Below are 17,405 nucleotides of genomic sequence, written 5' to 3' on the forward strand. Positions count from 1 at the left end.
GAGTAAGAAAGCAACATTTTTTATTGAGATCTTTGGTGTATATATATGTATGAACCATGTAATAAGACATAAACACTTGTAAATGAAAGAGAGTTATACATATGAATGAGGCTCATATAGAGTAATAAGAGTCATTTACCAAAAAACTTGAGGACAGAGAAGCCATTTTAAATGATTGAAAGTGTAATGCTATCACCTCTCTCATTCAAAGCAATAAAGGACCTCACTTTGGTTAAAGCTAAAGGGCATTTTTGTCAAATAAATAAAGAAACAAAGCATCAAACTTTACTCTCTTTCTTTTATTTTTTTCCTCCCTCTAATCTAAACTTTAAATTTCTGTTATCCAACGGCCTTTTTTATTTCCAGACTTTTTATTTATTTATTTATTTTTAGTTCAAATATTTTCACTAAACCTCCATTCTCTTCCCCTTTTTCTTCTTTCCCTCTTCTGCTTTTTCTTCTTCACTTTGCCTAAAGAAAGGCTTGGCTTGCACAAAGAACTATAGATTACTCCTTATACCATTTTTTTCAGCAGAATTTCAATTTTCATCTCTTCTTCTCACAAAGAAAAGAAAAAGAAAAGAGAAAGAGAAAGAGAAAGAGCAAAAAGAGAAAAAGGAGAGGCTTATCTTCTTCCTTGTATTTCAAGACTCTTTTTCTCTCTGGTAAGATGTTTGATTCCTTAAGCCCTCCATACACACTTGAAGTTTCTCAGATTCCTCTCACTTTCTTTCCCTTTCCAGGAAAATCCAATCTTACCCGGATGCTTAAATCATTTCCTCTTTCCTTAGAGTTCTTCCAAACCCAATTTTCTTGAGAAGAAAAAAAAAAAGACACCCCAAAGAAGTGATAAACATGGTCTTTTTCTTTGTCCATACACTTTTCTCTCTTCTACTCACCACTTCTTGCTTAGCCTCTTCTTCTTCTTCTTCTTTGCTTAGTGATTTTCACGTCTTGGTAAAGCTCAAACGAGGATTTGAATTCTCTGAGCCGGCTTTGAACTCGTGGAACCCTTCAAGGCCAAGCTCGGTTTGTTCATCTTGGGCTGGAATTCGATGCTCTAAAGGACGAGTAGTTTCACTTGACTTGACTGATTTGAGTCTAAGTGGCTCTGTTTCGCCTCTCATTTCAAGACTTAACCAACTCACTGACCTCTCTCTTTCTGGTAACAACTTCTCAGGCAGCATTGAGATTACAAGTGTGACTAAACTTCGGTTCCTAAACATCTCAAATAACCAGTTCAGTGGCAGCTTAGATTGGAACTACTCAACTATCTCGAACTTGGAAGTGTTTGATGCTTACAACAATAACTTTACTGATGTACTTCCACTCGGGATTCTCAGTTTAAAGAAGCTCAAGTACTTGGATCTTGCAGGCAATTATTTCTTTGGCAAAATCCCAGAAAGCTATGGTGAGCTAGCTGAGTTGGAGTACTTGTCACTAGCTGGGAATGATCTCAATGGTAAAATCCCAGGTGAGTTGGGCAACCTCACTAACTTGAAAGAGATTTACTTGGGTTATTACAATGTTTTTGAAGGTGGAATTCCAGCGGAGCTTGGGAAGCTAGTGAGTCTAGTTCACATGGACCTTTCCAACAGTGAATTAGATGGGCCAATCCCACCTGAGCTGGGGAACTTGAAGGCATTGGACACACTCTATTTGCATGCCAATGTGCTTTCAGGCTCAATTCCAAGGCAGTTAGGCAACTTGACAAACTTAATCAATCTTGACCTCTCCAACAACGCGCTCACCGGTGAAATCCCATTTGAGTTTGTCAATCTCACACAGCTCAAGCTCTTCAACCTCATGATAAACAGGCTGCACGGCTCCATACCAGACTTCGTAGCAGAACTGCCTTACTTGGAGACTCTGGCGCTGTGGATGAACAACTTCACAGGCGTAATTCCTCAGAAGCTTGGCCAGAATGGTAAGCTCCAAATACTGGACTTGTCCACCAACAAGCTCACTGGTACAATCCCTCCAAACTTGTGCTCATCCAATCAGCTAAGGATACTAATTCTATTGAAAAACTTTCTATTCGGACCAATCCCAGATGGCCTGGGAACGTGTTCTAGTCTCATTAGAGTTAGGCTGGGGCAGAATTACTTGAATGGTAGCATACCAAATGGTTTTCTTTACTTGCCTCTATTGAATCTAGCAGAGTTACAAGAAAACAACTTATCTGGTTCTTTGTCAGAGAATGTTAATAGCTCATCAAATCCAGTCAAACTAAGCCAACTTAACCTCTCAAAAAATCTCTTATCAGGTCCTTTACCATCTTCCATTTCAAATTTCACTTCTGTCCAAATCCTTCTCCTTAGTGGTAACCAATTTTCAGGTCCAATCCCACCATCAATAGGACAACTCAGTCAGGTTCTAACACTTGATCTCAGCCAAAATTCACTCTCCGGTGAAATCCCACCTGAAATTGGAAACTGTGTACATCTCACTGTTCTTGACATGAGCCAGAACAACCTCTCTGGCTCAATCCCACCACAGATTTCGAATATCCGTATCTTGAATTACCTTAACTTTTCGAGAAATCACTTGAACCAAACCATACCAAGATCAATTGGAACCATGAAGAGCCTCACAACAGCAGATTTCTCCTTCAATGATTTCTCCGGTAAGTTACCGGAATCAGGCCAATTTGGCTTCTTCAACGCCACATCCTTCGCCGGAAATCCTCAACTCTGCGGTTCTCTTCTCAACAATCCCTGCAATTTCACCACAATCGCAGCCACACCCAGAAAACCACAAGCAGATTTCAAGCTAATCTTCGCTCTAGGCCTGCTCATTTGCTCTCTGGTCTTCGCCGCCGCGGCCATAATCAAAGCCAAGTCGTTCAAAAGAAACGGCCCCGAGTCATGGAAAATGACCGCATTTCAAAAGCTCGAATTCACAGTCTATGACATCCTCGAATGCGTTAAAGACGGCAACGTGATCGGAAGAGGAGGAGCTGGGATCGTCTACCATGGAAAAATGCCAAATGGGGTCGAAATAGCAGTCAAGAAACTACTCGGGATCGGTCCAAACAGCCACGACCATGGCTTCCGAGCCGAAATCCAGACCCTCGGCAACATCCGCCATAGAAATATAGTTCGGTTGCTGGCGTTTTGCTCGAACAAGGAGACCAATCTATTGGTCTACGAGTACATGAGAAATGGAAGCTTGGGTGAGGCCATACACGGAAAAAAAGGATCGTTCTTGACTTGGAATATGAGGTATAAGATCGCCATTGAAGCAGCCAAAGGACTCTGTTACCTTCACCATGATTGTTCGCCATTGATATTACACCGAGACGTGAAATCCAACAACATTTTGCTCAATTCAAACTTCGAAGCACACGTGGCAGATTTCGGCCTTGCCAAGTTCTTGCTCGACGGCGGCGCCTCCGAGTGCATGTCGGCGATTGCAGGGTCATACGGCTACATTGCTCCTGGTACGTTTTTTTAGCTATTTATTTGTTAGTTAAGTTAGTTAATCTTAGGAACTTGTCAAACTCAAACTGTCGTACAACCACATCATCATCATCATCATCATCATCATCATAATAAGTCTCTGCGTCCTTCGATGTTAAATCAACGAGACATGACCCCACATAGTTTGAAACCATCAAACCAAAACATTTCTTACCTTAATTCATTAGCCAATTGAATTATATGCACATTAAGCAAATTAGTCTTCTTTTCATAGTTTTTCCAAACAAACCATGTTATAACTCTCTCTTTGAGGTTGTCTAGGCAGTTCTATTTTTGGTACTAAACAAAACAAGCTCGTGAATCATTCCCCTAAGGAACAAACAAGAAAGATCAGCCCAAGAAAACTAACACCCAAGTCGTAAAAAACTAAGTAACAGCATACTCTAAAGTCTGTGCCAGAGTTGAGTGAGTGAGCTAGTGTCGTTTGTGGGATCCACGTCATGCTCTGCCATGCCATGCAGTAGTATCTTTGGACTCTATGGTATCTGAATCTGAGATGTCATTCTGACACGAATACACTTGCACTGCCAAAACTCAACACAGTAATCTGACAGTGATGTTTAACATAACAAAGAGAGAGAGAGAGAGCTTTGAGTTTCGTGAAAGCAAATTACAACCACAGCAGCTGCGTTTTTGTTTGGCTTTTGTGTTTAATCCAAAACCAAAGACAAAGCCAAAGCTAAAGCTAAAGCTAAAGTGGGTTTGTTTTTAAGTACTTGGTCTTTGGCTATTCTTACGTGTAAAGACTTCATTCCTCTTAGACTCCCATGTCTTTATCTTTGGCTTTCTTTCCAACTTGAATTAAATCAACATCTCCTTTCTGTCGTTAGACTAACTTTTGATTTGTGGAAATTAGATCTTATGCCCATTTTAAATGATCAATTTTAATTTTTACCCACTATTTTTAACTTTTATTTTAGTACCTAAATTTTCAATTAATGTACCCATTATACCTTTTCAATTACATGTTTTTTTTTTCTCCTTAAACACACTACAATTAGAATGTATTTCTAATTTAACTATAATATGACACATATTATACACATTACAACAACACTTAGAATCATGTACTCAAATAAGGGTAATTTGGGAAATCTCATGATAATAATGGGTAAAGTTCAACTAAATATATTTAGTGTCTAATTTTAGTTAACTATTCCTAAAAATGGGTAGTTCTCAACTTTTCCCTTTTGATTTTCACTTTACCTTTTCTTATTGGGCCCATACCGGTCCATAACTCAAACCTCGCTTGGGCCTCCTCAAAGCCCATTTCACCATGCATGCATGCACGAATGAACTCACGTACTGATACTTTTTCAATCTTTGCTATGCAGAATATGCTTACACATTACGTGTCGACGAGAAGAGTGACGTGTACAGCTTCGGAGTGGTGTTGCTGGAGCTGCTGACGGGGCGGCGGCCGGTGGGGGACTTCGGAGAAGGAGTGGACATAGTTCAGTGGTCAAAGAAAGCCACAAGCTGTAGAAGAGAAGATGTTCTTCAAATCGTTGACCGGCGGTTGACCACCGTGCCGGGAGACGAAGTCACTCACTTGTTCTTCATTGCCACTCTTTGTATCCAAGAGAACAGTGTCCAACGCCCCACCATGAGAGAGGTTGTTCAGATGTTGTCAGAGTTCACAGATCGCCATACTCAAACTCAATCCTCATCTTCTTCTAAGATCCATGAAAATCACACAAAAATTACATGTCCCAAGTTTAGACAAGATCTTTTGGTTTAATAATTTATAAGAAGAAGAAGAAAAAAAAAACATATATAATTAACAATAGCATTATTTTCATTTTTTTTTACGTTTAATTTTCTAGAGTTGATTTAAAATGGGTGTATCCTATAAGTGGCTTTGTTTTTTTTTTCCTCGTAATATGAGAGTTTGAGGGGTTTTGTTTTGGTTTAGATATAGGAAGAGAGAATTTGGTGGCCAATATTAGAATTAGAGTTTAGAAATAATGAATATGAGTTGCCCTTCTTTTCAAGATGGTGCAATTTATAATTAGGAAAAAAGAAGAGCATGAAAGCTTAAACTTGGGCAATGTATGCTTTTTTTTTTGTACTATATATATATATATATATATCCTCATATATACATATTTTTTCTTCCCCATTGCTTTACTTGCTTCTTTCATTATTATATATATATACATATATTCTTTTTTTAATATGTCATCAATTTTAAACACTAATATTCACAAATTTATCAACACTTCTATTCACAAATACATTTCCAATGTTTCAAACAAGTTAATGTGAAAAAATTGGTTATTTTTTTTTGGAAAATAACATTGAGGATGTGATATGTTTTTCAAACAAATCCGAAAAATATATTTTTTTTAAAAAATATTTAAATTCATAATAAAATATGGAGGGTCTCAGTTTAGTGGCTAAGAAAAAAATTAACCACGTGTTTTTAGTCTTTTTAATAGCGTACGACAACTTCCACAAAAAATTAATTGCGTACGACAATGCACTCTCAAACGACATGTCGGATTTTTGTAAAAAAAAAACGACATATTGGGTTCCATGTAAAAACGACATGTCGTGTTTCTGTAAAAAACGACATATTGGGGTTCTTGTGAAAAACGACATGTGTTTTTTTTGGGTGGCTTGTTTACAGTTAAATAATGACAGCTTGTCAACATGTTTTGGGAAGGTTTTTTTGTGAAAAACGACATGTCGTTTTCTTGTTAAAAACAACATGTTTTTTGGTAGCAAACGACATGATTTTTATTCATAGATGATTTTTTTGGGTGGCTTATCTATAGTTAAATAACGACATCGACTTTCAGCTTGCCAAAGAAAAAAAAACGACATGTCAGTAAAACAAATAATGAAACGACATGTTTTTTAGTTAAAAAAACGTCATGTCAGTTAAACAAATAATGAAACGACAGTTTTTTTAATGTTAGTTAAATAACGACACGTCAGGTAAAGAAATAATCCGACGGATCTGGTGACAGATAGATTTAATCGTAGCCGTAGATTACATTTCAAAGCGCATTATAAGTAGTTAGACCTAGCAGTATAGGGTTTCACTTTCTTCCTTGTCTCACTGAGAATCGAGAGGAGTCGCCGCAGTCTTCTTCCTCTTTCAATCACTGATCTTTTTCTTTTTTGGTTTATTTTCTTTCGATTCTGAGGTAGTATCTTTAATTTTCCATTAAATTGTTTCAATTTCAATTTCAGTTATTGTTATAGTTTTTGCTAACTGTATCATTTCCTGCTTCAAAAATTTCATTTTTAGCTACTGAATAAGAAATGTGAATTTGGTTTTCTTAGATCTGGGATCGTGTTTGAATTTCTACAGTTGTATGGATTTATTTTGAATTGATCTTTTGATTTGAGTTAGCTGAAAATATTTTATTTAACAACGTTTTGGTTTCGGATTTGTATGCTCTTGATTTTGTCTAACATGTTGGTAATATCGTTATACCTAAATGCTGTTCGGAATGACTTCCCCCAAAAAATATTATTAGTAATCAAGGCTGGAGTCTCGAAGCGGCTCTGTTTGCCAAAAACCCTTTTCAGGGTATTTGGAAAGAAACACATATGAGCTTGAGAATTGGTATAAATTAATGCCATAGGCCTTTGGTTGTGGGGAGCATTCTGTGCTAGTTGCTGGGTCTAATTGATATTGCCCATGTTTGCGGGTTAAGATTATGCACTGGTTCTTTTACTTGGAATTTTTTATTTTGTTATTTCAATATTTTTGAACTGTTGTTATTAAACTATTGTATTTTATTCAACTCATTATTTGAACCTGCCATGTTTAGCTGTTTGAGGTTAAATTATCATTCTAGTTTCAATTGTTTCATTGTTTTTTAGTGCTACTTGAGTATATTTTGAAGTGATTGTGTGTGTGTGTTGTGTGTAAGATATCTGATTTTCAGAAGCCAGCTTTGTTAATTTAACAAATGTGTAACTACTTACTGATTCTCATAAAAAAATGTGATGTTAAACTTATACAGTGATCGTTTAATATTTGTTTATGGATTTTGGTTTCATTTTTTTCTTATCTGAAGGTGTAAGCTTTTTTTTTATAATTTGTCACCAATTATATTACTAAGGTCTATGAATCTTGTCAAGTTTAGCAGGAAGCATGTCTCATCGAAAGTTTGAGCACCCCAGACATGGTTCTCTGGGTTTCCTCCCAAGAAAGAGAGCTGCTCGCCATAGGGGAAAAGGTTTCTTTCAGCATTTGTACTTAATTTGACTATAATGCTTAACCTCTATTATTTGTTCTATTATTGACTGTTTTGAACATTTTCTGTGTGTTTAATGATCTTATTTTGATGTGATAATTTTTATTCATGGAGAGATCTCTTTATGATTTAATATTCATTGTTATGTTTTAGTGTAAAAGTGCTATAGTTTCTGTTCTTTTAGTTAGTCCATCATTGTTATGTTTGTAATTTTGGTTTACATGACTTTTTTTTGGGGTTTATTGTGTTACTGAAGAGCTGCTCTATACGTTTCTTTATCCGTGTATAGTTTAGCGTAGCTCAATTTTCTTGATGACCTTTTATTTCGATGTGTAAAAATGTGTAGAATTTTGTATTACTTGCGGATGACTATATGATTTGGTCTTTTCAGCTTGTATACAGTATGCTATTGTGAATACTAGTCATTTATTCTTATTTTTTTTTCCAATTCCTGATTATTTTGTTGTAAGTATTGATCTTCTGGAGTTATGCTTGCAGTGAAGGCTTTTCCCAAAGATGACCCAACTAAGCCATGCAAATTTACTGCTTTCCTTGGATACAAGGCTGGGATGACTCACATTGTTAGAGAAGTGGAGAAACCAGGATCAAGTAGGTTTTCGTTAATTCATATTCTTTTTTGCTCACCAACTGGATATGCATTTGAGAGCTAATTTGTATTTGGAAATTAATGTGTGTTCTGTAATTTAATTTTTATTGCTAATAGTTGAAATATAGTATAACATATAAGATGATTTAGAAAAATCTTTGATTTTGACTTGCTAAGAATATTTTTTTATAAAATCCATTATTTTAATATTAAAGTTAATGGAGAGAAACACATGCTACTGCTATTTTATAGTGTTACATCTGCAAAAAATATTTAAAAAACTTTTGTCAATTCAGCCTGTATAATTCCTGGTTTTTTCATCTCAATCAAGTGACATTGTTTTTCTCTCTTTTTCTTTTATAAAAAAGGTTATTTTTATCGGCTTCGAGCATCATATATCTATTATGGTAGAAATGTTTTATGTGTATGATTTAACCTGATAACCTAATCGAAATTTATTCAATTATATGCATAAATGATGTTTAATATTTTCTATTTTTATGATCTAGAACTCCACAAGAAGGAAACATGCGAGGCAGTGACTATTATTGAAACACCACCATTGGTCGTTGTTGGAATTGTTGGCTATATTAGGACACCTCGTGGTCTTCGCAGTTTAGATACTGTTTGGGCCCAACATTTAAGTGAAGAGGTGAAGAGGAGGTTCTACAAGAATTGGTGCAAGTCTAAGAAGAAGGCTTTCTTCAAATATTCGAAGAAGTATGAAACTGAAAATGGTAAAAAGGAAATCCAGTCTCGATTGGAAAAGTTGAAGAAATATTGTACAGTGATAAGAGTTTTGGCCCATACCCAGGTATTTGATTGTTGTGCATCCCTGCCAAAACATATGTACATGTTTGTTCAGATACAATTGGATTTATGTTCTTTTGTACTTCTACTTGAGAAATTTTACCATTGTCCCTTCTTTTTTATTTTTCTTGAGCATTGATGTAATTATACAGTTTTTTTGTTAATTCAATTTTTTCTCATTTTGTAGATTAGAAAAATGAAGGGCTTGAAGCAGAAGAAAGCACATCTGATGGAAATTCAGGTGAATGGTGGAGATATTGCTAAGAAAGTGGACTTTGCTTACAGTTTCTTTGAGAAGCAAATCCCTATTGATGCTGTTTTCCAGAAGGATGAGATGATTGACATCATTGGTGTGACCAAGGGTAAGGGATACGAAGGTGTGGTGACTCGTTGGGGTGTCACCCGTCTTCCCAGGAAGACTCACCGTGGGCTTCGCAAGGTAGCATGTATTGGTGCATGGCATCCTGCTAGAGTTTCATTTACAGTTGCTCGAGCTGGGCAAAACGGTTACCATCATCGCACAGAGATGAACAAGAAAGTTTACAAGCTTGGAAAGGCTGGACAGGAGTCTCATTCTGCGATGACTGAATATGACAGGTTGGTGCTTTGTGTTTTGTTATAATTTTCCCATGAGCACATTTGTTGTTTGCCAAATAATTAAATGGACTTCTGTTTTGCTACAATCAGGACCGAGAAGGATATCACACCAATAGGAGGATTCGCCCATTATGGTGTGGTGAAGGAGGATTTCATCATGATCAAGGGATGTTGTGTAGGCCCGAAGAAGCGGGTTGTGACACTGAGACAATCATTGCTGAAACAGACATCGAGGGTTGCTATGGAGGAGATTAAGCTCAAGTTCATCGACACATCTTCCAAATTCGGCCATGGTCGTTTCCAGACTTCTGAGGAGAAGGCTAGGTATTATGGACGCACAAGGGCTGTCTAATTTTTGCTTTTCTGAACAAGTAGAAAGGAGAAACTGTGTTCACAGGGTTACAACTACATTCTCTTAGATTTTGTTGTCCTTGAAGAGTCCTCTATATTTCTCTTTCTTGATTTTGAGGCAACATTGTAAGGTTTTTGTCTTGTCAAATTTGGTAAACTTTTAATGTTTTGGTCGGTTGTTTACCTCGAATCCCCACACTACTTTTTATTTACATGATTCATTTAGATTATCACACATGAACTTTATTCTATCTTGTTTTCTCATATAGTAAAATAAATAGAAATTGCCTTTATTACCTTATTTAATTTTGTATGGTTTTGTTAAAAAATATCTTCTATGATGTATAATTTTGGTTTATGGTTTATGTGGTAAATTTTGGATGCTTGTAAGGTGTTTTGGAAGATTGTATTTATTAATTTTTGTTACAAGAATTGTAAGAAAATTATAAAATATTAAATTTTTTTGTTTTTTTTTAAAACTTTAAAATAAAGTTAAAGCATAAATGAAAAAAAAATTGCTTGGTACACACACAATTAGAGCAATGCATAGGCATGATTAGAATTCATTTAGTTTCATTGCTTTGTGTATGATAATATGATGATGACATATATATATATCCTTCAAAAATGTCCTTCTAAACATTCTTTTTTTGTCTTGTATCTACAATAACTACAAAGGTAACACTAGTTGGAAATTCAAATGAATTATGATGACAAATTAAAAGCCTTTTTCTTTAGGTTTTCTTGTTTTGGTGATGGTATGTATGTACATGGGTATTCATCATTACATTACAGAAAAAGAATGAATAGTGTGATGATATGATGATATAAACGTAGAACAAAGTGTCAAAATTATTAGCATGCAGTGAGTGAGTGAGTTGGTTCTGTCTTATCTTCCATAGATAGTCCATCTTTTGGTAAAGAGTGAAAAAGAAAAGAAAAAAAAATCATAAGAAGAGAGAAGGAAAAGAGGTTCTCAACTTCAACATCTCCTTTTTGTGTGCTTTCTTATCAATGTGAGCAAAGGCCCCCACCACCACAACCCTACTCTTCTCTTCTCTCTTTTTCTAAAATGAATTGTATAGCATTGCATTGAAAATGAAAATGAAACTGAAAAAAAAGCAATTATCTTTAGTGGTGGTATACAAACATGGCCTATATGTCTATGTGGTTGTGGTCTAATTCTAAGGGAATGTAAGAACAAAATAACAAAAGGTATCCTTTCTTTCCTTTGTTTTTGTATTCTTCTTTCTTTTGATAACAAAATGTCACCCTTTTCTTTTCTTTCTAGTTTTTGAATAATTCAATTTAACTAGATATTGTTTTCTTTTCCTTCACCAACTTAATAATAATAATAATTAGAAGAAAAATTCAGACTTGTTATGAATAAGTTTTAGATAGGCTTTCATGTCATATTCTCAGACATTGTGATTGCATTGTTGACAAATATAGTCCCTAGTAGTACCCTTTCCTTTCTCTTTCTCAGTAGGGTCTGAATAAAATCATATATAGTTGTAATCATAGCTTCATTTCTTTTCAAATATGACTTGATTTATATGTATACTTCAAATAATTCTTGGCTTAATTGTAATTTTATTTCATTGTGATGTTAACACATGTGATGCTTTTTATTTCTTTTTTGTTTTAATATCAAATAAAATAAAATGTTATGTTATGTTTAGTTTGTGACTGGCAAATGAATACAAAATTCAAATAACATAAGCTATTTAATGTTATGTTATGTTATGTAGTGGTGCTTGGTGGTGGTGGGTTTAGTGTTTCTGACAAAAGTTATGGGTTCAAATTGAAATTGTTCTACAAAGAGAAAAAATATATTTTTATGAGGAATAAATGTGGTCTACATCAACTTCTTTTATAGCACTTTTCTTTATAATTATATGCACCAGATCCATTTCTTTCTTCTCTTGAATCATGGCCACTGCTATTGCCCAGCTGTAAGGTGATCCAACATTGGTTCTCTCTCTCTCTTTTTTTTTTTAATAATTAAATATTTATTTGATTATTTTATTATATGTTCTCTACTTGTGCTTTGATCTCAAACCTACCAAATCCCAGTGCCCATATGGTGAAGAAATACACAAATAGGCTTTGCAGCTATGCCCTTTGGTTATTTTAGTTTAATAGACTCAGCAGCAGTAGTAGCAGCAGCTTTTTCTTTTTGTGTCTTTATTTTTCTCTTTCTATTTGGTGGGTTGATTATTTGAGATTTTGTGAGATATTGCTCACCTTTCCATGATTACATCCCAATGGGTTATGTTAAAATTTTGAATTGGCTTATTTTACTCCATAATAACTGCCCTTTATCTTAATATATATATAAGAGAATTTTTTTATCGGGACTTCACTTTAAGCCCTACCGGTCGAGTTCTCAGTATTCTTGATTCGTAAATAGTTTTCAGCACGATTTTTTTTATGACCATGTATATTGTAGTAATTTAGAGCATTTTGCAAATTTTCAGAAAATTTCGGATAGTATACAGTACCGAAAATTATTTTCAAACACGTTTGTTTGAACCTAGTTTTCGGTACTGTAAACTATTCAGAATTTTCTGAAAATTTGTAAAATATTCTAAATAGCTAAAATATATGCGGTTATAAAAAAAAATCGCGCCGAAAACTGTTTACTGGTCGAAAACACTGAGAACCCCACCGATAAAAATTAAAGTGCAGCGCTGTAAGAAAATTTAAAATTTCCTATATATATTTATATATATTATTTCTTTTTCATAGTACAAACAACCATCTCCATGAGTGATATTTCCCTTGCCCTGGCCAAACCCATGTGGATTTTTCCATCTTTTAAGTTGTACCAATTCAAAAAATGATAGTCACAATCATATATATCTATGGTGGAAGATGGTTAAGGTGTTAAATCATATGGTTAATTATGTATGATCAAGGCTGTGGTTATTATGATTTTGATTGGTTGAGAAAATCATAATAATAATAATTTGCAAAAGAGTCAGAAGAATAAAGGTCTTTACTTACACACTTAAACATGTGGGTTTAATGAATAAATCAGTACCTAAATGAAATTTAGGCACTTAAAGTTGACAGCTTTTAAAAAGCAACCAAATAGAATAGGTTTGGCCACACTTGGTTTTGGCTATACAGACATGAAAGGCCCATTCTTTTGATTATTTTTAACTGTGTTTCTTCAGACAAGGTATAGTATCAATTAAGTTAGGCATCAAAGGATCATGAACATCAACAAAAACACATAAAAAAAAAAGAAAGAAAGAAAGAAAAGGGTACCAATGGGATTATCATCATCATATAACTTTGTCTTTACATTTTCTATTGTTTGTGGTATAAAGCTTTACCTGGGTAGACTCTACATTCTTTAAATAATGCATTGAGAAACGTGGGTGTCTTGTTTTTTCTTAGCAGAATCCTAAACTAAGATGATATATGCTCCTATATCTCTGGACCAAAAACAATGGCTATGATATGAACCTCTCTAAGCCTAAAAAACAGGTTTGTTTATTCATTCTCTTTTATTATATAACTTCTTCCATCACAAGGAATAACATCATTTCTCTTCTCCTTTTCTTTGTTAAAAAGTTTATGGTTATCTTGTTTAATTACTGTATTTGTGGTCACCAACTAGCATTATTAGTTCATCTAGCTAAAGCTCATCCAGGCATCTTTACAGAAGAGTAATGCTTAGTCTTGATTTTTGCTTCTTTTACTTGCTGCCATTTCTTGTTATTTTAGCTTAGATTATGTGTTTTCTTGAATTAGTTTAGAAAAAAAAAAAAAACCCATTTTCACAAGTGGTTTTTCATGAGTTTCTCTTCATGCAATTGCAGTACTCATAATAATGCTTCTAAACAGTGTGAGAATGATATCAATTCTCCTCCTTTTCTTGGTAAAGTTTATGGTTATGTTGTTTAATTACTGTATTTATGGTAAAGCTTTTGCATTTCTTACTCTGTATTTTAATGTTTTATTCTTGTTATTTTAACTTGATTATGTGTTTTAGTTTAAGAAAGAAAAAAAAACCCAACTATTTTCTTACTCTTTTTTTCTTTTTTCATGTACCTTTTTCACATTTTAAGAAGTGGTTTTCCATACAACTCAATGAGAATGACACCATTTCTCTTCTCCTTTTCTTGGTACAAAAAGTTTATGGTTATCTTGTTCACTCTACTTACTTGCTGTCCTTTCTTCTTACCATTTTTGCTAAGATTATACTACAGAAATTCAAGGGAAAAAAAACACACACACAACTATTTCTATCTCTTTATGTAAATGTAGTGGTCTCATAATACTTCTATTCAACTCAATGAGACTGACCCTCTTCTTAATTTCTTGATCTTTGTCATTTGTTGCAGGTGCATAGATTAGAGAGCAAAGTGTCCTTAAAGAAAAATCAAATAGTATTAACTCCCTTTGACCTCAAGAAAGGTCAAAATTAAGTTGTAAGAAAGTGGGGGGTGGAGACTACTATGAATGATATTAATAGTGAAACTTCAAAGCAGCCATGGAACATTTATGCAAGCTCAGATCCAACTCCATCTCAAGCAGGAGTTGATCGTGAAGCTACATGGAAAAGCTTTGGAACATCAATGAATGCAATTTCCTTTGGTTTTGTGGCCACAGCTATCTTGATTTCTATGTTTCTTATCATGGCCATTTTTGAGCATCTATTCAAGCCAACGTCTTCTTTTTCTTCTCCTGAAGATATCACCAACTCTTCTCTAGAGTCAGGCACATTTCAAAAACTTGGAAATCCTCAAAATGTAAGTCCTTGTCAAATCTCAACTTGTTCATATTTTTACTTCAATTGTGGTCGGGCATGTGGTTTGTTTGGTTTTACAACGTTTGTAGTGTGGTTTTGTTTTGAGTTTTTCAAAAACCGATAGGTGCGATTTGGTATTAGAAATAATACAAAACCGCACCAAATCACGTTGTGCGAACTCTTAGTCTAGGGTTCGAATCGGATGTTTTAAAAATTGTTAAACCAAGAACATGAAAGTGTGAAATTTACAAAATAACTTCATTGAATTTACACCAAGCGACCCCTACGGCCAGAGCTGCTTATTTGGGGTCGCTTGCCCTATGTTTGGTAGCAAAGAAAGAAAATAGGAAAGAAGGAAAATATGTGATGGATAAAAAATTAGAAAGAAAGAAATGAAAATATATTTACTTCATTGAATTTACACCAAGCGACCCTTATGGCCAGAGCTGCTTATTTGGGGTCGTTTGCCCTATGTTTAGTAGCAAAGAAAGAAAATAGGAAAGATGAAAAATATGTGAGGGATAGAAAATTAGAAAGAAAGAAATGAAAATATATTTACTTTATTGAATTTACACCAAGCGACCCTTACGGCCAGAATTGTTTATTTAGGGTCGCTTACCTTATGTTTGGTAGCAAAGAAAGAAAATAGGAAAGAAGGAAAATATGTGATGGAAAGAAAATTAGAAAGAAAGAAATGAAAATATATTTACTTGCTAGTAATTTGGTATGTAAGAATGAAACAAAATTGGAATATAATAAAATTATTATATTATTCTACAAAATATTAATATTATAAGATTTTGTAAAAATATTTAGTCTTTTTACTTTTATTCTTTTGTAGTAGATTTTTCTATCTATTTTTCTTTCCAAACGGAGAGAAAAAAATTTGGTGGATCCCACCCTATATTTTTCCTCTTTGCTCTATTTTTTTTTTTTACCAAACAACTCAATTTTATTTTTCATTTCATTTTCTTTTCTTCCCGACCAAACATAGGGTTAGTATAATTTTATCGTCAAACTAATTTTTCAAAATTTTTTTCTAAAATTAGTTTGCTAATAAAATGTTTATAGTCAATATATTACATAGTTTTCTGGTTGGGGAGCCTAGTAAAAAAAAAATAGAAAAAAATCATATATAAATGTTGCAAAATGACTTGGGTGCCCTTTTTTGTATGGTTACTTGTCTTATTTTCTCTAATGTTAGTGTTCAAAATTCATATAGAGTTGATGCCAATTGAATGTGTTTACTTACAGGTGTCAACATCATATGCATCTGATTTCTCAGTAGTGATGCCAGGTCAGCAGTATCCTACTTTTATTGCTCAACCAGCTCCTCTCCCATGCTCAAGAGAAGGAATTTATTGGCCTCCCCATTGAGCATAATTTAGTATTAATAAATAATTACAATATTAATATATATATATATATTATAATATAATTTGCATTCTCTTCTTCATATTCATGAGAGGTAGTTTGTATATTTATGAAGCCATCTACTCTTTTGGTATATCATCTTTATATATCTTAGACTAAATTTACATGAAAATTTTGTATATTGAATTTGAAATATTGGAGGAAATGACTTTGGAGAGGTTGGGAAAGTATCTTACAATCATAAGTTCCATGATGAATGAAGTGTGTTATTTTTTTTAAAAAAATACCACATAAATTTGTGGCAATTTAGAATATTATTTTGGAAGTGTAATATTTTATTTTATTGTATTTTAATACTCATTTATACTTTTATCATTTTAATAAACTTATTATCAATTATATAAAATACTCTCGTAAGTTCAATGTTAATTGAAATTGATATTTAATAAGATAATATTTTTTAAATATACATTTTTCTAAATAAAATAGAATATCTCACCTTTTGAAATAAAATTCATTTTAGAATCATGTAATGATTTTTATTTATTTTTAAACAAAAATTTTATATTTCTTTTACTTTTTCATAAACAATTTAATTAAAATCTATATTTTATTATAATTCAATTTCAAATAAATAAAAGAGAGTTTATTATTATCTTATCAAAATGAATGTTGACAAAAAATTTAGCTCAATAGGATATTTTCTATTAATTGGTAAAATAATAATGTGTATTTAAAGATAATGAAACCATAAATATGTAAATGAGCATTTAAATTTTTCTAAAAAAATTAAAATGATAGTGATTATATATTCCCTAATATACTCTAATTTTGTTGTATAATAATATATCAAAATATATTTGAAGGGCTATATAGCAAAACAACATTATTAACTTGAAAAATAAATACAATTGTTTAAAACTAAAGGGACCATTCGATGATCCACTTTATGCAGCCCAAATTTTCATGTTTTCCCATTAATATAGAAAGTGAGAATAATAGGAAGTAACAAACAAAACAAAAAACTTTAAAAAAAGAAAAGAAAAGAAGCGGTTGCTTGGCTTTTGGCACACATGAAGATTTAGCTCAACAACAAGTCAAGTCGACAAGTTATGCTTTACTTTTTATTTATTTTTTATTTTTTATATGAAGAATATAAATATATGAAATATGTCACATAAATAATTGATTATCTTATTAGA

The 17,405-nt window shown here is 33.3% G+C and overlaps 3 protein-coding genes across 7 annotated transcripts; all 3 read left to right on the forward strand.

The window, feature by feature from the left end:
* Positions 1-435: 435 nt before the first annotated feature.
* LOC133790242 (leucine-rich repeat receptor-like serine/threonine-protein kinase BAM3) lies at positions 436-5,612 on the forward strand. The gene is made up of 2 exons (XM_062227800.1): positions 436-3,442; positions 4,817-5,612. Exons 1-2 carry the CDS (start codon positions 856-858, stop codon positions 5,221-5,223), a joined length of 2,994 nt encoding a protein of 997 aa, XP_062083784.1. The 5' UTR covers positions 436-855; the 3' UTR covers positions 5,224-5,612.
* An 882-nt stretch (positions 5,613-6,494) lies between these two features.
* LOC133790244 (large ribosomal subunit protein uL3y) lies at positions 6,495-10,365 on the forward strand. 3 transcript variants are annotated; one of them, XM_062227801.1, is made up of 6 exons: positions 6,495-6,637; positions 7,589-7,681; positions 8,198-8,308; positions 8,816-9,120; positions 9,304-9,713; positions 9,804-10,365. In XM_062227801.1, the coding sequence occupies exons 2-6, from the start codon at positions 7,597-7,599 to the stop codon at positions 10,063-10,065; spliced, it is 1,173 nt and encodes a 390-aa protein (XP_062083785.1). In that variant the 5' UTR covers positions 6,495-6,637; positions 7,589-7,596; the 3' UTR covers positions 10,066-10,365. The 3 variants fall into 3 exon arrangements, with proteins under 3 accessions (XP_062083785.1, XP_062083786.1, XP_062083787.1); XM_062227802.1 differs by having other exon boundaries at positions 6,521-6,637; positions 7,592-7,681; XM_062227803.1 differs by having other exon boundaries at positions 6,524-6,637; positions 7,584-7,681.
* Positions 10,366-13,175: 2,810 nt separating this feature from the next.
* On the forward strand, positions 13,176-16,433 carry LOC133790245 (uncharacterized). Of its 3 annotated transcripts, XM_062227806.1 has the most exons (4): positions 13,176-13,251; positions 13,476-13,562; positions 14,423-14,830; positions 16,084-16,433. In XM_062227806.1, exons 3-4 carry the CDS (start codon positions 14,537-14,539, stop codon positions 16,204-16,206), a joined length of 417 nt encoding a protein of 138 aa, XP_062083790.1. In that variant the 5' UTR covers positions 13,176-13,251; positions 13,476-13,562; positions 14,423-14,536; the 3' UTR covers positions 16,207-16,433. The 3 variants fall into 3 exon arrangements, with proteins under 3 accessions (XP_062083790.1, XP_062083789.1, XP_062083791.1); XM_062227805.1 differs by lacking the exon at positions 13,176-13,251 and having other exon boundaries at positions 13,343-13,562; XM_062227807.1 differs by lacking the exons at positions 13,176-13,251; positions 13,476-13,562 and adding an exon at positions 13,598-13,744.
* The last annotated feature ends 972 nt before the right edge of the window (positions 16,434-17,405 follow it).

The sequence above is a fragment of the Humulus lupulus genome, chromosome 7 (assembly GCF_963169125.1).
Source record: "Humulus lupulus chromosome 7, drHumLupu1.1, whole genome shotgun sequence".
Classification (NCBI taxonomy): domain Eukaryota; kingdom Viridiplantae; phylum Streptophyta; class Magnoliopsida; order Rosales; family Cannabaceae; genus Humulus; species Humulus lupulus.

Coding starts and splice junctions, on each gene's coding strand:
- LOC133790242 (XM_062227800.1), top strand. CDS start 856: ATGGTCTTTTTCTTTGTCCATACACTTTTCTCTCTTCTACTCACCACT. Junction 3,443..4,816: donor ATACGGCTACATTGCTCCTG/GTACGTTTTTTT, acceptor TTTGCTATGCAG/AATATGCTTACACATTACGT.
- LOC133790244 (XM_062227801.1), top strand. CDS start 7,597: ATGTCTCATCGAAAGTTTGAGCACCCCAGACATGGTTCTCTGGGTTTC. Junction 7,682..8,197: donor TGCTCGCCATAGGGGAAAAG/GTTTCTTTCAGC, acceptor TTATGCTTGCAG/TGAAGGCTTTTCCCAAAGAT. Junction 9,714..9,803: donor GCGATGACTGAATATGACAG/GTTGGTGCTTTG, acceptor TGCTACAATCAG/GACCGAGAAGGATATCACAC.
- LOC133790245 (XM_062227806.1), top strand. CDS start 14,537: ATGAATGATATTAATAGTGAAACTTCAAAGCAGCCATGGAACATTTAT. Junction 14,831..16,083: donor AACTTGGAAATCCTCAAAAT/GTAAGTCCTTGT, acceptor GTTTACTTACAG/GTGTCAACATCATATGCATC.